This window comes from Xiphophorus hellerii, chromosome 2, assembly GCF_003331165.1.
Source record: "Xiphophorus hellerii strain 12219 chromosome 2, Xiphophorus_hellerii-4.1, whole genome shotgun sequence".
Taxonomy (NCBI): Eukaryota; Metazoa; Chordata; class Actinopteri; order Cyprinodontiformes; family Poeciliidae; genus Xiphophorus; species Xiphophorus hellerii.
Genome location: NC_045673.1, coordinates 16519594 through 16538476, shown reverse-complemented (window position 1 = coordinate 16538476; position 18883 = coordinate 16519594). Strand labels below are relative to the sequence as shown.

The following is an 18883-nucleotide window of genomic DNA, read 5'->3' as shown; positions in this document are numbered from 1 at the left end:
TGAAATGAGTTTTTGCTTCTTTACTCTTCCAATAATCACATTTCAGATTAATCTGTTTATAAACCTGTAAGCAGCTCAAGGCATTGACTAGAACACTTACATTTATGCACACACTTAAGCTTCACTTTTGTAACTGGTAACACAAAGTTAAGTCCATTTTTGCCGCTGACCTCTGAAATCCTCTAGATTGAGCTCATTCGCTGTAGTCTTCACTTGTTTCAGCTCAGCAACAGCCTAAATAAATTTCAGACTTATCGACTTCTCCTAAGCATGTAGCATCCTGTTAGTATTTAGGTAACAGTTTGAGACAAAGGGAGCGTGGATTTAGTTCCATTACAGGGCCCATTTTATCTTAACCTCTGACCCCTGAAGTCAGATACAGTCTCTTTGCTGATAATCTTTTCTCCATTAATCTTTTTGTGGAACACTTTGTAACTTTTCAAAAGAAGAGGTAAATAAAGTGTATATTTAATATTAATAATATCATATCACTGTCAGGATGCCATAAAATAAACCTGACACTCCCTCCACTCACATTCTTTTTTCTTGGTCTAAATACAGTTGTTCTGTAAGTATTTCTTAAGTTAGTTAGAGGACATTAGTATGGAAACAGCATCATGAAGACAGAAGGAAACAATAGACAGATCATGGATTTAGCTGTGGGAAAGTTTAAAGCTCTGTTGTGGTGGGGGGTGACTTACAGTCAGCTGCATGGGTATCATAAGGGTAATTGTTTAGGAGAGAGCTACTGATCTGAAAGGGAGTTGTTTCTAATTAGTTTTCTTGTATATGTTTGAAATTTTGTGCTGAAACTAAATGTTGAGGAAGAAAATGCTTGGAAGAACAGGATCTGTGCCTCCTTTGGTTGTATATTCTTGTTAAACAGTGCATAATGAAATACATGTAGAAGTTAGTTTTGGGTGCAGCCTTATTATGAGTGACAGTCTGAGGAAGAGCATAAGCCAGAGACGCAGCCAAGAGGTACATGTTCACTCTGGAGGAGCTGCAGAGATCCACAACTTAGGTGGAAGGACCTGTTGCGAGATCTTTAGTTATGCAGTACGTAAATCTGGCCTTTATGGAAGATTAACAAAAATGTTAAACTGTTGAAAGGATCCCATTCAAAATGGAGCTTTTATCACGCCATAAGTCACGTGGAAAAGCATTGTGAAAGAAGGTGGTTCATGTACATAAAACAAAAAAAGTACTTTCTGGCCTAAAGCCAAAGCGTTATGTGTAGTGTATACCATCCTCTCTGTGAAACATAGGGATGGCACTATGATGGGTTTGTCCATCTGACATCTTTCCTTGATCCGATTTAGCCCAGCATAGCTAAGGATTGCGTTACAAAATCGACTATAAGCTCAGCCTCTGATGCCGAAAAGCTCAATTTCTGAAAATGTAAATAAAGGCCATCTGCTTCAATATGTAAACACCACTCTGACTCCTCCAATCAGGACGTCTCTAACGACTGGACCCGCCCATTTTAGGACCACTCTCTGCTCCCATTGGTCAAATTTGTAGGCCTGCCCACCGTTAACGTGCTTCTGTTCCCTCCTTCCGGGATGTTGGGCCGCCCACAGGATCGAGGACAAAAACAATCGGCATCCCTCTGACAGAGCTGCGCAAACAAGGAGATCCAAGCGAATTAAAAAGCGGTTAGATATATTTAAACTGCTTTTGTCTCTCAATCGACACGACAGCTTCAGGGGAGAAATGGTGTCTCCGGTAACAGTGGTGAGTATCAGCGTCAAAACCGGCGTTTTAAACAGTCACGTATGGATAAAAAAAAAGCAGCGTCAGTTTATTTTCCACAGCGTAACATCCTCTGTTTCAGGCACATTCAGCGCATGTTGTAGATTAGGAAAGTCGGCGCATGCTTTCTGCATGATTATTTAATCGCTAATAATAATAATAGAAATGTAGTTCCTGCATGTGTTCTGGAAACACAAGACGGAAACTTTGTGTTTTTCCTCGTATCTGTTTCATGTGTCATTTTGGCGTTGCAGCGGTTCTGTCAGTTTTGAGCAGATTGCTCATATTTCAGAATGCACCCCCCGACTAAAAAAGAAAGAAAGCGCCTCATCATGTGACTCCGTCGAGCCTTTCTTTGCCTTATTTTCTTTCCTGTATCCCTCAGTAAACGCATGCGCCAAGCAGTACCGCATATGGCTTTCCTTCCATCGCCTTTGCTTTAACACAGCTGTACGCCGACTCCTCCGTGGCGACATAACCCGGGAAATCGTTTTATTTTGACAAAAAAAACAACAAGACGCCCATGAATAATGTACGCGAACCCAGCCTCTCCTTACTTTGAAAGAGCCACTATGAAATGTTACCCCGTGTGGAGGGGCCTTGAAGAATGGTATGGGGTGTCTTGGCCTGTGGTAAACCCCGATGTGTGAGGGGAAGCCTGTGTTGAGGAATGTCTGCCATACAGACGAGTTGCCTACGAGTGATAAGGATGCTGTGCAGGTCGGCAGTTTTACCTATAAAAACTAGCAGCTGCAGTTCCATGAAAATCCCTTGAAACTGTTTTCAAAGCCTTTAAAGGGAAACTACTAGTAAAAACTTTACATGACTTAAGAGTAATCAGTTTTTATTCTTTTAACCTTGTATTAATTTCACATACTCTAAGTAGTGCATCATTTTGATGTGGAAGGATAATGATAAATGTTTTTTTTGTTGTTTTCTTGTTTACAAAAAAAAAAAAAAACAACTGAATGCCTGGCATTCAGTACTCTGGGGAAGCATCGAACATCTAGAGACAAATTTTTCCAGAACTGTTCAAGAGTGCCTCTGAAAATCATTTTCAAATCTCCACACTGGATGAAGGTCAGGCCTGGGAATGCACTATTAAAACACAATACGCTTTGATGTAAACCATCCTGTTTCAATGCTGGCTGTATATTTATAGTCATTGTGCTGTATGGTGAACTTCCGCCACAGTCCCAAGTCATATGCAGCTTAAACCAGGTTTTCTTTTAGGATTAAACTGTACTGTAGCTCCATCCATCTTCCCATGTCTAACATTTCCTGCCCCTATTAATATTTATTTTTTTAAATTTTAATTTTGTTCCCTTTGACCACAATGCCTTCAGTTTACCTTTAAACTTCTCCGCAACTTTTTATTACATTGTGTTCTTTTGTCTTCATGATCATTTCTTCACTCAGTGTTCCCCCAAAATCATCCGAGGTTTTCACAATACAACAGAATTATGTGCTAACTGACCTCTGTGGGCCGTTACGTGTTCTAGTTTTTATTTAGAGATGTCAGAGTCTATATTTTTATTTCTAAAAAAAACTGCCAAAAAAACTGAGTCATCTTCCTTTCACTTCATACGTATATGTTGCTTTATTTGATCTAAATCACAGACATACATACAGTAGGTACAAGTAATCATCTTTAACTTACTTGTTACTTACAGTATATATTCAAGTTTGTGGTTTCAGCAAATTGGGGAAAAACATCAAGGGGAACTGGTTCTTTTGCAAAACTTTGCATCTGTTAATCTCTTAAAATGAAAAGTATCAAAGTCAAATGAAACATATAAAGGTGTTTATTATCCCATAAATGTCATCATTTGTATCATTTGTGTGCAAAGGAACCTACATTTTTGCCCTTGTTTTTATTTCTGTCTCTAAACTAGGTTTTGATAAACACTGCCATGCTCGGCACCATCTGCCAAACCAACTGTTGTGTGCTCATAAGGGAAGTCATCAAGTTTTTGTCCTTCTGCAGATTGCATCAAATCAAACACAGTTTCATGGAAAAATATTTCCACCCCTGTCACCAAGAATTTTTTTTGTAGGACCATCATTATCCATTTGATCTAATTAGGTGATTTTCTAGACATCCTTAACATAAAAGTAATAAGTGTTTGTTGCATTAAAATGGTCTTTCTGAAAATGAGCATTGTCATATGATTAAAATGCCAGCTGTGTCTGCTGGGTTCTTACTTGTATTACACTTGCTCTCTTCCAGATTGAGTATCTGAGTGTCTTTAAATATTTCTGTGTATCATGTTACACACCCACAGTGGTTGGGTAGATGCCATCCTGGATGGATCTTATTTGGCACTTCAGAGCGTCTAGTTTGTGTTGGCTGCTATGATAGTTGCTTGTTTGTTCCTGGGCTAAATCTTCCAGGCTAAATCAGACCTCAGAGAAGTTACTCATGGACATAATGGTTTGTCAATAACTTTCATTTGTGTCCTTAGGTTTTCTGTTTAGTGTTTGTTTTTTAACCTGTAACCTGCATCGTTTGTTGTTTCACGTAGCCTTAGAAATACAACCTGCACACGTCTGGAAAATATAGAAAGAAAAAAGAAATATGGATCTCAGTTATTGGACATTTTTACTTTGTGTGGACGTTCCACCTGGTTTATCACTCCACCAAAATATCCCATGACTTTCATGTAACTGTCAAGCCAATCATTAACAGTGTTATGGATCAACAGTCAACAGGGAGACAGGTGTTTGCCATGTAGATTAATATTTATTGACATCCCTGGTAAATATGTATAACAGGCTTTAAAATAAATTAAGCTTTTCATGTATTTAATATAATCTTGTCATGTAAAAATATATAACTTTTAACACAATCACTATGCATGTACATTTTAATAGGTGCATCAGTGCTGCACATCTTAAAATTCCTATTAAATAAATGTAACAGAAGCATTTTTAATTGTTTAAAATTAATCACACTATTAGATAACTTTGATTTAAATTATTTTAAGATTTTTTAAAACATATTTTCCACTGGTTCTAGTAATGTGGATGGAGCTGTAAGTGTCAAAGCAACCTCTGTACAGCAACAAACTTTATTTTATTGTGTCATTAATCAAACGTCTACATAGTAGTAAAAATATACATTTTGCTCGCGTCTAAATTAAGACAGATGACAGACGACTGTCTCACAGTACTAACTGTTGTCATTAACACCTCTCTGTCTGCAGGGTTCGCACAGACAAACTTATGTCTCATGGAAAGTAAAACTGTAGATAGACAAACTTTGTATCTCGATGAACTTTAATTTATACACGTTGAGACGGCATCAACAATATCAACAGTATTAACCGAAATCTCGGAACAGAAAAGCGAGATCAGTCCCGAGAGAAATAATATAAATATATAAAATACTGCTTGTATTTTTAGCAAGCAGTAATTTTTCCGTTCTTCTCGGATATTCAGATTCATTAATTTTATTGAATTTTTTTTTTTTAATATATATCTTACCTCTCTTAACTATATTTTCACCCTTTTAACACCAAACACATACAATTGTATTTTATCTCAAGCAAAACACTATTACTTATTGCTTATTAATGAATGACAAACAGTGCAACATGAATATGTTGTGGTTTTGCTGTACAGACACATGATAAACATGGCGGTGATGTTGGCTAGTCTGATACTACTGACTCTGTTTATGTCTCCGTTCGTCTCCCTTTTGGCCTTGATAGCCACAACATGGACTCTCACGCACAGTACGGCAAAGTTCGTAATGCTGAGATGTGACTTAGCTCCCGTGACTTGCTACACCTGCTTTTCCAGGAATCTGATAATATCTCAAATAAATACACAAATTAAGTTCCAGGGTTCTTCTGTCTGGAAAATTGCAACTTGATTGATTCTGTAAATTTGAAGTTCAAAAAATTAATTTGAAAAACTGACAGGAAAGACTATAATTTAGATATTTAACCTAGATTGATCATTCTTTTTCAAATATCATTGTTCATAATAGAAACTATTTAATGTGCATTTCAGCATAATTAAATAACTGGTTTCAGCACAGAATTGTACTTATTTAAAATAAGAATAAGAAATCCTAGATATGATCATTCACCCTTTAAAGTCCAGAGAAATAAAAAACCTATTGCCACTTTGTTATGTACATCTTACTCTATCAGGTTGGACCTCTTTTTGTCTTAAGAACTGCCCTGATTCTTCATGGCATGGATTTAATTAGCTATCACCAACCTCCCTTTGAGTGTTTGTTCCATATTGACATGACTGTATAATTTATTTGCTGGAGCCACAGGTTGCAGACCTGGCAGCATATTTTACAACCTGAGTTTAAGCATATAGAAAGGCTGGTGCCCTTTTAGCTGAAGTAATAAGCTTCATAAAAGGTCCTGCTTTTAGGACCTTTAAGCTTCCTCATCCTTCTTTTGCTTCAAAGAAGCTGAAGTAATAAGTCGGCTTTTAGTTTTGATCTAAAACTCTGAAAAGTTGTGTGTTTTTTTTTTTTTTTTTGTAGAAATTTCTGTACAACATATATGCTTCCTTGTTATTCTTAATTAAAGTGTCAGCTTCATGCTGGTTTCTGTAATTTTGCTCTAGCATGTTTGTGGACATATGTTAAGGTGTGTGTCTGTTTCCTGTTGTTTTCCTGCTGGCTGCTAGATATGTCAAACACACCAGGGCAATCTCATGTATTGTACCCCATCCTGTAGTGTAATTTAGTTCACTTTTGTATTGAGGTGTTGTGCAATCTATGTCCTCTCTTTCCTCTGGGAGAATAGGCTGTATGACCGACAGTAACCCCTCATTCTCTCTCACCTTCTGTTCCCGTCTTCACCTCCTATTTCCCCCAGCTGCCATTTAAAAGCTGATATTGTACTCCTACCCTGAAAGACCTCCTGGTCCTTCTTTTATCATTCTTTTTCTTCACCTTTATTTGAACTCTTGCAGTTTTCCTTTTACAAATCAACATCTTTTGCCCTGTCTTGTCATTCATTTTTCACAAGCACTGTTCTCCCTTCTTTCCTATCTGTCTTTTTTGTCCCACTTTTATCCTCTTTACTTCTGCTTCAGTGAACCCTCACTTAATTCCTTTTCCTCTCAACACGACTTTTCCACTTCGTGTTTGTCCGCTGCTCTGGCTTGAGAATAATTCCCAGAACATTCTATGGTCTATGCTTTTTAATCCTGCTGGGCCTTTTTTCTTTTAACAGGAAAAACAATCTGACTGATAATGGAACTGGAACATGAGACTGAATATATTTCTTAAGAACTTCAGTGATAAAAGGAGAAGATAGAAAAACTTGTATGGCAAAAAATAAAAAGAGAAAAGGTTACTTAGAGTCAATGGCATGTGGCTGTAGACTTTTGCATTTCCTTTTTAGGTTTGCACATTTCCCCTTTAGCTCTTAGGCTAAGCAACAAGACACGGGCATGTCTAATATGAATTTTATGAAAACCAAACATGACTTAAGCACTTTCAACCCAACCCATGATACTTTAAAAATGTTTTTTTTTTGACAAAAAATGTTCAATTTCTGTACGTCACACTCAAAAAAAGTGTTTTAGCCACTTCTGTTATAATTAAATGCTAAATCTCCTTCCAGGTGAAGAGCGAAGGTCCCAAACTGGTGCCGTTCTTCAAGGCAACCTGTGTTTACTTCGTTCTGTGGCTGCCCACCTCCAGCCCTTCCTGGTTCAGTGCCCTCATCAAATGTCTGCCCATCTTCTGCCTGTGGGTGTTTCTGCTGGCTCATGGATTCAGCTTCCTCGGTGCTCACTCCAGCGCCCGCAAGATTCTGGCTGGCCTCATCTTTTCTGCTCTGGGTGATGCCTTTCTCATCTGGCAGGAGCAGGGATACTTCGTCCACGGTGAGAAGAATAGCTGTAATATATTTTTAACAGAGATGATACGGTGGCAAAGCAAACATGATTCCTTGCCGGACAGCTAACTACTGCTCTGTAAAACGTTTGAACTACTGCTCTGTAAACAAACCAGTTGTTTAAGAGGGATTTCAGATAAAAAAAAGTTAGCCCATCATCACAAACATTAAGATGTTTAGATTTGGTTAAACTCTACTGGAACCTTTATTGGAAATATGTGCTTTGACCAGTTGAGATACAGATCACAATCATCAGACCTAAGTCCAGTAGAAACCAGCTAAGCGAGATAAAGAGTACATATAAGAAGACCCAGACACGTGACACTGAAAATGAAGATTGTCTGAAATATTAACATGAGTGATACCAACGACTGTATTTGTGACTGGTTTTACTGGTTTGCCACATTTTTATTTTGAAGATTAAAATCTCAGTTTGACAGTACAAGTCAAGAACACTGCTTTACGGATTGCTACAAGGAAAAATAAGCCCCATGTGATGAACAGCAAAATATTTCTATCAAGCTCTAACAGTGTTGGGTGCTGAGTGATGGTGGTCCACTTTATTTCCAGCCCACAAATAAGCAACTCAACATTAATGGAAAAGTGAAAAAAATTGAAGTATCCTTACATTTCAGAAGCTGCAGACAGGCGAAGTTAAAATTTTCATTTTGATTACCAACTATTGGTTGCTTTGCAAAAACTCACTACATCTGGGTTTATTTACTACATTTTCCTGTGTACCCAGTAAAGTAACTCATTCAATTGCATGATTAGAAGATGCAATCCAGCTGTGATTTTTTTGTAGCAAATATACACTGGCAATGAAGTCAAAACTGGGCGATCACATATGGATTTCAACAGCAACATTTTATAAAATATAGTGTTTGTAAAAAGCACACAACCCCCCACCCCCAGCCATTTCTGTTTGGAGTGTTTTTGAGTCAATCAAAACTGCAATTTTCTATTCTGTTGAAAGTGCTGATTCTTCTGCTTCTTCTATGCCTTGCAGGTCTTCTCATGTTCGCCATCACCCACATTCTTTATTCATCCGCCTTTGGGATGAAGCCAATAAACTGTGCGCGCTGGCCTGGTGATCACTGCGGTGTCCGCCCTGTGCTACCTCCTGCTGTACCCCTACCTGTCTGGACCATTCACCTACCTGGTGGCCGTCTACATCGCTCTGATTGGCTTTATGGGTTGGAGAGCCATCGCGGGCCTGCAGCTGACCAACGACCTCTGGACCTGGACCAAGCTGTCGGCCTGCCTGGGTGCCGTGCTCTTCATGGTCTCTGATCTCACCATCGCCGTCAACAAGTTCTGCTTCCCCGTGCCCCACTCCCGAGCCATCATCATGGCCACCTACTATGCCGCCCAGATGCTAATAGCTCTGTCCGCCGTCGAGTGCCAGGATGCGGAGGTTTCCCGGAAGAGAACATGAGGTGACGCGGTCTCCAGAAAACACGAGGCTGGGGAGATGGCTCCAACTCCGGCCTTGAGTGATCATGGACGCACCTCACCGCCAGATCTCAAACCCCCAGCCTTCATCTTGGTGTGGCGCTCCCACACAATTGTTATCATGGCGACTGATCCGCTACACGATGATCTTCCTGCGATCCCACTAGTATGGTAGTTTCATATGTATCTCTTTATAAGGAAGATACTGTAGTATTACTCTAGCCTCTCTCGAGTGCAATCAAACCTTAAAAAATGCTGTGTCTCAACCAAGTTATTAAGAAGGCAAGTGTAGAATTAATATCCTTCTATAGAACGCATTAATTTACTTGCAACTAGGTTGATTTAAGGGGAGCAAGTTCCTGGGCACCTACAAGTAGTGTGTGTGAGAGAGTGGTTTTCTGTGAGTGTGTGTTTGCAGTTTTGTGATTGATCTACACTGTTACCTCACTGTCCATACAGTGCTTTGACGCACAGTCTCCATACAGATATAACGCCACACATTGAGTGGTCCATTAAGATAATTTACCAATGCATTTCTTGTTTTTGCTTTAGTCATGTCAATTCTTCCAAAAGGGATATTTTTTATACAAACCATTGCCCTTATCTGTGGCTCTAGGTCCCTCTTCATTAAGGGTGCTAATCTTGGAGCTAAGGGCATGTACATACCTATTTAATTAATTATCTGCTGTCCCTTTCATTTCATTCGTAACAACCTCTCTTCTTTTGGTTAAATATGCTCTTTACACTCCGACTGACTCTGCTTAAATGAATAGAATATTTTTTTCTTCCTTTAAAACCCCATTGAATGACTAGATGAAAATAAGATGAGTAGTACATGTTGTTTTTGGAAGCTCAATCCTTCTGTTTTAGGATCTAATTGGCCCTGCTGGTAAGGTCCTGCAGGTGCAACATGTTTCATCGTATATGCATCACCTATATAGAAGTTACACCTTCAACAGCACCACACCTGACACTTAGCACATCATGTTGACTTAGTTATTAGGGAGGTTCCTTGGGGGTCTTGTTGTCTGACTCAATCAGCTGACCCGTGCTGTTAATGGCCGTGTTATGAAAACAGAAAAAGAAAGGGCTTTGTCGCTGGCTGGACTCATTTTGTTGATAAACTCTGCCGGCAGAGTCTGCAACTATGGAGGCATTCACTCATTCGTAACGACATGCACACAGATTTATGCAAGGCGTAAACAAAAAAGTGCGGGTCGGCTTGGCAGAAACAGGGAGACAAGAGAAAGCGTCTTGTCGTGCAAAGGAACAGTTATCCCATTATTCCAGATTCTTCCTTCGCACAGGAAATCTCTGAAAAATCCACTACAGCTTATCCTCGACAAGACTAATTGTAGTTTTTTCCGCCTTCATCCCCACTGTTGTTTCTTTTAACTTATTTTATTTTGAAGTGTCTTACTGAACTAACTCTACCTTTTTGCACGCCTTTTAGAGTGTGAGTGTATTTGTCTTAACTGTTGAGTGGAAGTCAGACTCAGCTCAAATACTGTGACACGACAGATGAAACAGACACACTGGGTATGTTCAAGTATTCGTATAAAGACTCTTAACTCTCTTTCTTTACTCACTCCTATTTCTAACTGTAGCTATATTATATAGGTCACAGAAACTGTCAGTTTTGATTAGTTTTGGCTGAACAGATCCAAACTCTGGACTTTACTGTTTCTGTTTCTGGACGTACTTTGCTTTACGATGCAGCGCCTTGGTATTACTATCTTGAAATTTTCCATATTTGCAACCACGAATCTTGGATAGATTTTATGTGACAGACTAACACTAAGAAGGACATATCTATGTCATAAAAGTCTTCTAGTGTATTTCTCTACCAGCTTTCTCTCCCACGTTCGGAACGTCCATTTTCTTACAACCGATCTAAGAGATTTGCTTCCAGAATTATCTTGAATTTTACTCCATCCATCACCCCGTCCACCAGCAATTTAATTTAAGTTAATTTCCTTGAGAAACAAAGTATTTTTGATTTAACTGAATTTCATTTTTTGGGAGCTCAACCAATAGTTGCCCTGTGAGCAGATTCTCCCACCTGAGCTGTCATCATTTCAGAAGTTCTGAAAAAACTTTTGACTGAACTAATGAGAGATCACATTTTGTCCTGTAAGAATATGCTTTAGGAACCGAGAGGATTACAAAGGCTGACATGGAATAACCTGTGTGAAGACTGTTTACACTATAAACAGGCATGGAAAATGATTGCTCCTCATTCTGGGTTAATGACCCACTGAGCTGCCAGTATCATCAAAAACACACATCAAAATATGTTTGCATCACATGAGCCACCGTAACGAGATCTGCAGACAGATGCCTGACCAAGAAAAACACCAGTTCCCAGCAGCCATTTTTGATCACTGCTTTATCAGACAGTTCCTCAATCTCCTTCCGCCGTGTCAGTGCGTTCGTCAGCACTATCATTCTGCTTTGTCTGCCAATCTCTTTCACTGCTCTGCACATATGAGTGCTAGTCTTGTGTTCCATGTTTTAATTAATCCTCCCGGCATTGCAGAGTTCTTGCACAGAGTTTTCCACTCTGATAAAAATAAACCTTTGCGCTTAGAAGCTATCAGAGGTCTACTAGAAGACATGCATTAGTCCGCCTGCTCCGTCCTAATAAGACAGAGTAAGTGGAGTGAATAAAGAAGTGAAGTAGAGAAGATGGATAACACGGATGATTCTAGCATACAGCCTCGAGTTGAACGAAGAGGGGGCTGGTAATATTAAGCCAGGCAGTCTTATTTATCCTCAGTGTGTGGGCAATTTATGTAAGCACTGCTTCTTTGTACGGAGCCAGAAAAAGCCGTCTGACTTTTGTTCCTTCTTCTGGAATGGTCCCACGCTAGAGGCACGATTCACTGAAGTATTTCTAAAATATTCTTGAGGAAGCATATGTCTTTTGAAACAAGTATTTTTAAAGAGTGGTCATGTTTAACTTGTCCTTTTAAATCTTCATTGAGTCATCAAATGCTTCGAAAAGTATTAAAACCTCTTGAACCTTTTGACATTTGTCATAACAGCCACAAAACTCAGTATGTTTTGATGAGGTTTTTGACGTGTTTGACAAACAGGAAGCTGTGTTGTTGTGATTTAGTTGAAACAGGAAGTGATTACAAATAATCAGAAAATTGTGCCATCAACATCTATTCAGCCCCATCGGGTCAATACTTTGCTGCAGGTTATTTGACTTATGAAGAGAGAATGAACCTCCTGCAGGCCCTCCAATTTGCCTCGGAGATTTCTATTTTCTTCCCATCATCTTCCTGTCCATTCAGATTCTCTGCAGCAAACCATCCCCACAGCATAATGCTACCACCAACATTTTTCATGATGGGTCCAGAGTGTTAGCATTTTGAACACTGACCTGTGAATCTCTGCAGCTCATCTGGAGGTATCAGAGACCTCTTGAATGAAGCAAATCACTCTAATTCATGCTTTTCTTGCTCTTGGCTGCCACATTTTGCAAGTTTGGAGATACTCATATAATTTAAAGCCTGTTTTAGATTTCTCCACATTTTTATCCCTGACCTGTCCAGTCTGCTCCTTGATTGCCAAGATTTTTTCTAATGTTTTCTGGCAAACCTCCGAGACCTTCAGATGCAAGATCACTTTTCTAATAACATGACCTTTGAAGGCAGCTAATAGGAAAGGATTTTATATTAGGGTCACAGGGGCCAAATGCATATGCTTACCACACTTTTCATATTTTTTGTGGGATCAAAATTTAGAAAATAAATTTATGATTCACCTTCACAGAATCATAACCTACTTTGTTTTGGTCTATAACATATAATCTGAATAAAATACTCTGGTTTCTTGTTGCAACATGAAACGTGAACATTTTTATCGAGGTAATAAATCTTTTGCAAGGCACTGTATATTTGATTGAGGCAGAAGTAACAAGAAACTGTTCATAGTACTGGATCTCACATATCAAACACCCTTTTGTCTTCAGCTCAGCGTTGCATATGGCCATCCTTTGCCCCAGGGATGTTATTGTTGAGCGGCATTTCACTTGGAATAAGGTGAGCTGCTGAAATATGACACACAGCGGGAAGAGTCTCCCTCCCATCCATCAGGTTAGCTCCCATCCTGTTCCCCCACAGGTGGCAGACCAGCAGGCGCATCACTTTACCCCGCTCTGTCAACAACACTGTTGTTCTCAGCTTTTCATGCACAGACAGACGGAGACCTGGGAGAGTCTGAATGCTTTTGGCCTGAGTTAAGCTGGAACCAATTGCTGTTGCATTGTAAAAATATGTGTGTTCTGAAAAATGCTATCCTTTGAGTTTCTATTTCTCTTTCGTCTGTGTTTTTAATCAATTTTCTTGTCATTTTTACTTTGAAACATTTGCTGTTAATTCACTGTGCTCATGACCATCAGCAGGTGACAGACAATATAATGAGCTGGAAAGTTTTTTGTCTTTACTCCTGCATGACAGATTCAATATGTTCTCCATGTGATTGAAGCACTAAACACCCAGAGGTTTTATGATGATAGTTCTCCAGCACCAGTTTATGAGAAGTATGTAAAATGCCACCTTCTCTTTGTATTCAAGCTGCTGTGTGCTGCACTTTTTTATATCCAGGCCAGTCAGTCTTTAAAACTTGATCTTAAAACAGACATTTTTTTGTGTACCTTATCAATTTAAAGTACAATCTACATATTTTTTTTCTTTTGCTGGAAAACAGCTAAAAAAAGAAAAGTAAGTTTAAAAGAAGATTCTTTTCCTTTGAAGTGTTATCAACCCTAATGTGTACAACTTCCTTTAAAGTATTATCCTTTCAGTTCCAGAAAGTGAGAACCTAAAATATAAATTTCGTCAATGTTTATTTCCACAAACAAACAAAAATAGTTATTAAAGCCAATAAACATGCATCATTTCTTACAGTTTACTTATTGTCCTGGATTTTCACTTTGAGATTGATTTTTTTTTTTTTCCCATGACTGTGGAGATTCTATAATTTGTTTGCTGTTGTGAAACTCTGCAATGAATGTGAATATCTGTTGGAGAAATAAATGCAATTGCAATGCAACTTCAGCATAATGTCATTTGGGCTTTGTTCTTTCCTGGAAACAAGAGGTTCTGCGTTGAAAATGTCAGCTGATATTTATAACTGCAGTGTTTTGTGTTTTGTTTGAAGCTGCTGGTCCTCAGCTGCTAAAGTGCCATGATGGCAGAAAGGGCTTTAGGACAACAGAAAGCTCTGTTCTGGTAACTGCTGCGCTCTGTTGTCCCACTGAGGTGGAAAATTTGTTTTCAGCACTCTTTAACCCTTGAAACCTGGGACTCCCTCACTCTTGCTCTATGGCCTCATTTTCTATTTACAGCGATGTGAAAAACTATTTAGCCACTTACATATTTGTTCTGTTTTTCCAATATCTGACGCACATAAATGTTTCATGTCATCTAACTAAAATTGAGACAGAGATTAATTGAATAAATACAAAATCCAGTTTTAGTTAACCACATAAACTAGATTGTAAAAACATATCACTTAAACTGAAATTCATGAAACTAAAAGATCCCTAAAAACAACATATTGTGCCCAGAGTAAAAGATGTTTAAGAACAGAAACATTAACAAAAAAAAACATTGCAAAACTGTGTTGTTACCTGAAGCTGTTTATTTTCAAAACCCCTTTAATGGGGTTTAAATTAAACAATTCTGCAGTGAACAGTGGGCCAAAAATACTATTATTAAGAGTTATTGGCAATAATCTCAAAATCTTGACCACAGCAGTTCCCACCATGAATGGTGCACCCAGTTATTAGGATCGGAGGTAATTAGTTTTTCAAATAGGATCTGGTTCGCTTGGCTAACTTTTTGTCTTTATTCAATGAAACCATTGTTCAAAAACTAAGTTTTGTATTTATCTAGGTTGTCTTTGTGTGTCTGCACAACCTGTAAAGGTAGCAAATAGGTTTTTCCAACATCTAAGCTACTCCTGTCCCGTCCCCTTTCACTCTTTTCAATGTCTGCCTTTCAGGTGCAGATTAAGTCATGTAATCAAAGAACTCCAGTCTTAGTGGTTCACAGATGTTTCTTTGTAAGGACCTCTTTGTGAAACACACTATCATCTTGTGAATTCATTAAAACACATAATGAACATGTGTGTTTAATGCAACAATCTCATTCTCAAGTAAACTAAAAGGTTTTCATCTTAAGCTCTGACACAACACTCCTGTATGTTGTTCCCCCTGGGCAGCAGTCTCCAGGTTCTGTATTCAAGGTTTCACTTCACTTCCACTTTATTCTTCACCACCGAAGAGCCGGAAGGTACCAGAGACGCCCTTTGGGGCTTAATTGATTTGAACTGGCAAGCTTACTTGACCAGTCTCTGGTGGGTCCTTAGAATTGGTGCAGTGGGAACCAGGACCAATGATGTAAGGAGTAACTTTGCTCTCCCAGATTGACAGCTAAATACCAGAACAAACTCACTCTTAGGGAGCAGAAGGCCTCTTTTCAAAGTAATGGCTTTTAGAGACGCCAACAAGCACAACAGAATCCATCAATTTATACGTACACCTAGAACACAGCAGATCAGAAGAACATCAGTCCTGAACTCTGAAGTTGTAGGAATAAACGTGCTGAATTCAACTCAGCTGTTTGGTCACTTGATGACACAAGACTATTTCCTATAGAAATAGAAACTAGTCTAGTCTGAACTATTAAGTGCAGTTCTTGCAGAAACCAGAATAAAAAAACACGTAAAACGGTCTTTCTGACTTTAATGGCAGAGTGAACAAAGCCTTGTCATACTTAGTGATTACTGCATTGGTTTTCTATGCAGACTTACATTTTTCTACTTTATTAGTCTTGTATCTAATCTGACAGAGAAAATGCTGTTAGACAAGAACTGGAAAGGCAACAGCCCTCAATATGCAGCATTAATCAGCAACTGAAGACAGAAATGGAACACTGACATCTAGTGTCCATTTAATTAATTATCAAGGACCAATAAAATAAATTAATAATAATAATTGTAATCATGACAATAATAAAAATTATCACAATAATAATCAGAATTATAATAATACCTTACTCTATCATAAATAAGCTCAAAGAAATATTGACAGTGGCTGAAACCTTGGTAGTTTTCTGGGCCATTGTTACATTTCAACTAGATTTAATGGACTTAGAAAATGACCAGAACACAAATTGACCACAAAAAAATTTCTTGTTATGGAGCAAGTACTTTCTTGTTTACCAGGAACATTTAGAAGAAATGCTGTGGAGAGATAACTAAGTGTTTAAATTTTTTCATAGTACTGGACTTTGTAATGACTCTATATAAGGCCTAAATTGTTACTGTAATAGAATGACATATCTTATCTTAATGGGATACTTTTGCAAGATGAGTCGCTCTCCCACATTCCTTTGTACTGCCTTTATCTTTCATCCCTGCCTCCTTCATTCCTTTTTTTCTACCTCCTTCATCACTCATTTTTATGTTTGTCATTTATACCCTTCATAAAATGAAGTTAATAAAATGAAGGATATAATCCCTACTTCATTCATCCCTTCTTTCTTCATCAATCATCCCACAGCCCTACCCCATTTATTGCTCAGCTCTGCCTCCTTTATCACTGAGATATTTTTCCTCATTCTTATCCCCTTTATTTCTTTTACCTTCATCCTATATCCTTACCTCCTTTACTCCTTATCCTTATTTTTCTCATCCCTCTTCATCTCAAAGTTCCCTAGAAAACTCAACAATTTTTACCAATTCACCAAGCATAGCATTGTAAAACTTTGCAGTTTTCTATTTCTTAGCAAAATATTCTTGTTTTTCATCTGTCCATGTGTAAAACAAAACAAGAAGTATTTTTTTTTCTAATTTCTTCTATAAAGTAAATGATTAAAGTGTATTAAATTTACATTTACTAAAGAACACTTAGCCGTGGGGGTGATCCCAGATGCTATCTTGAGTGAAATAAAAACATTCAGTGATCATGACGCTGAATGAACATTAAAGCAGGTTTAAGAGACATATTGAGGTCAACTTAAAGGTGTGAATAACATTTCATCATAATCCCTTAAAGAGTTAATGAGACTTTCTTTCAAACTACAAATGCCAACCTTACCGTGGCATTTGAAGAAAGGTCAGAAGAAAGTCGAGGTTATTAGGAGTCTGCTGCTGCACAGCATAGATTTGTTCAACACACATCATGGGAAGAAATCAGCTCCAACCAAAACCTCTTCACACATTTTTTGTAAAATGCTGGAGAAACAGTTTCAACCACTGAAAGGCAGAATATACGGCATTTTTCTTTCAACACCTAAGAAGGTGTTTGGATATTTTAATTAACAACCAGTTTATGCGGTTTTGATTTCGAAAAATGTGCCTGGGAATTTTTAAATCGGGAGATATTTACAATACATGTCTAATTTTATTCAGGGATGTCCGTCAAATTCACCAGTTCTTTGGGGAATGCCCATATGTAGGTGAGGGAACCTGAAAGGAGCAAAACACCTTTCTTTTCCTGTGTGTGTACAGTGTTCTGAAAAACACTGATCCCTTTACAGATACCATTTTTTGCATTAAATGCACACAATTAGAGAATAAACATTAAATCTAACATTTTCAATCTTCCTTCAAAAATGTAAACCAATTACTTGCGAGATCACATGAAACTGTTGTTGTTACGACAGGTAAGAGTTGATTAATTTTTGTGTTTTATGCAATTGAGCAAAATTAGCTCAGGCCCTGTGTGTACTCTGCATATTAGAATCATAAATAAATTCAAACAACAATTTGTTCTTCAAGGGAATATGACTTATAAAAAAATTATATACATCTTTAAAAACAAATTGTTCTTATTTGAGTTCCTACATATGAAGAAGATGATTGATTTGAGTTTATGCTTGAAAGAAAGTTTTCTTGAGAACATCTATAATTAACACAATCTGAATTAATATGCCTCCTCTGTTTCTGGAACCCAGAGAGCACATGCCGTTGTGATAATATTTACAAGCCTTAAAGTTGCACCTTGGGCAACCAAACATCTTGTTAGACAGAGCTGCAATAAATGAGTTTGTTGTGAAGAGGGATTTGCTGGGATTACTTTCAACTCGGCACCAGGAGGGGAAAATCATCATGCAAATGTAATTTGGGTGAGAGGGACGATGATGGGTAATGTGTTTAATGTTGCTGAGGGGGAACAGAGCTTCTTAGTCTCTAGGGAGGAGGCAGAAGTACGAGCTTACCAAAATAGCCTTTTTAATAAAATGACAACGTAAACAAAAATTCCAAAAGTTTTTATAATGGTAAAAAAATTCTGTAAAACTTTTTTTGTCCATACTTTATGTAAAGCAGCACAATAATGTGAAGAATAGCAAGCGCTCAAGTTACAGTAACAAAACTACACCCTTTACTGATTCCAGTTTTATACATCAGGACCTGATATGAAAATATAATCTGTTCCATGTTGTAGTTATAAACTTTGATGATGCCAAAATGGAAAAGCTGTTCATAAAAAAAATCTTGTAAACCTTTGCTGCTTCTAAGAGGGAAAGAATCAGTAGTCGCTGATTAAATACACCTGTCTGATTACCAAAAAATGTGACCACCTCTAAAAAGAATCAGTTTGCCGATCTTGAGCATGTTGGTGAAGTCAGCCATGATCTAAGCTAAGCACTTACCACTGCTCATTAATCTGGTAAGGATTTAAGTCTGTTTAAAACCCATTACTCCAAGTAGCCTAGTTACCAGCCTTCCCAGGAGTGACTTTCCTAGCTAAAAGGTCAGACTGTGCAAAGTCTCCA

At 38.1% G+C, this 18883-nt stretch overlaps 1 protein-coding gene across 1 annotated transcript; it reads left to right on the top strand.

The window, feature by feature from the left end:
- The first annotated feature begins 1566 nt into the window (after positions 1 to 1566).
- tmem86a (transmembrane protein 86A) lies at positions 1567 to 14155 on the top strand. Its single transcript, XM_032585377.1, is given in 4 exon segments — positions 1567 to 1737; positions 7356 to 7620; positions 8641 to 8702; positions 8704 to 14155. Coding segments are annotated over 4 exon segments (714 nt in total). The 5' UTR covers positions 1567 to 1716; the 3' UTR covers positions 9070 to 14155.
- The last annotated feature ends 4728 nt before the right edge of the window (positions 14156 to 18883 follow it).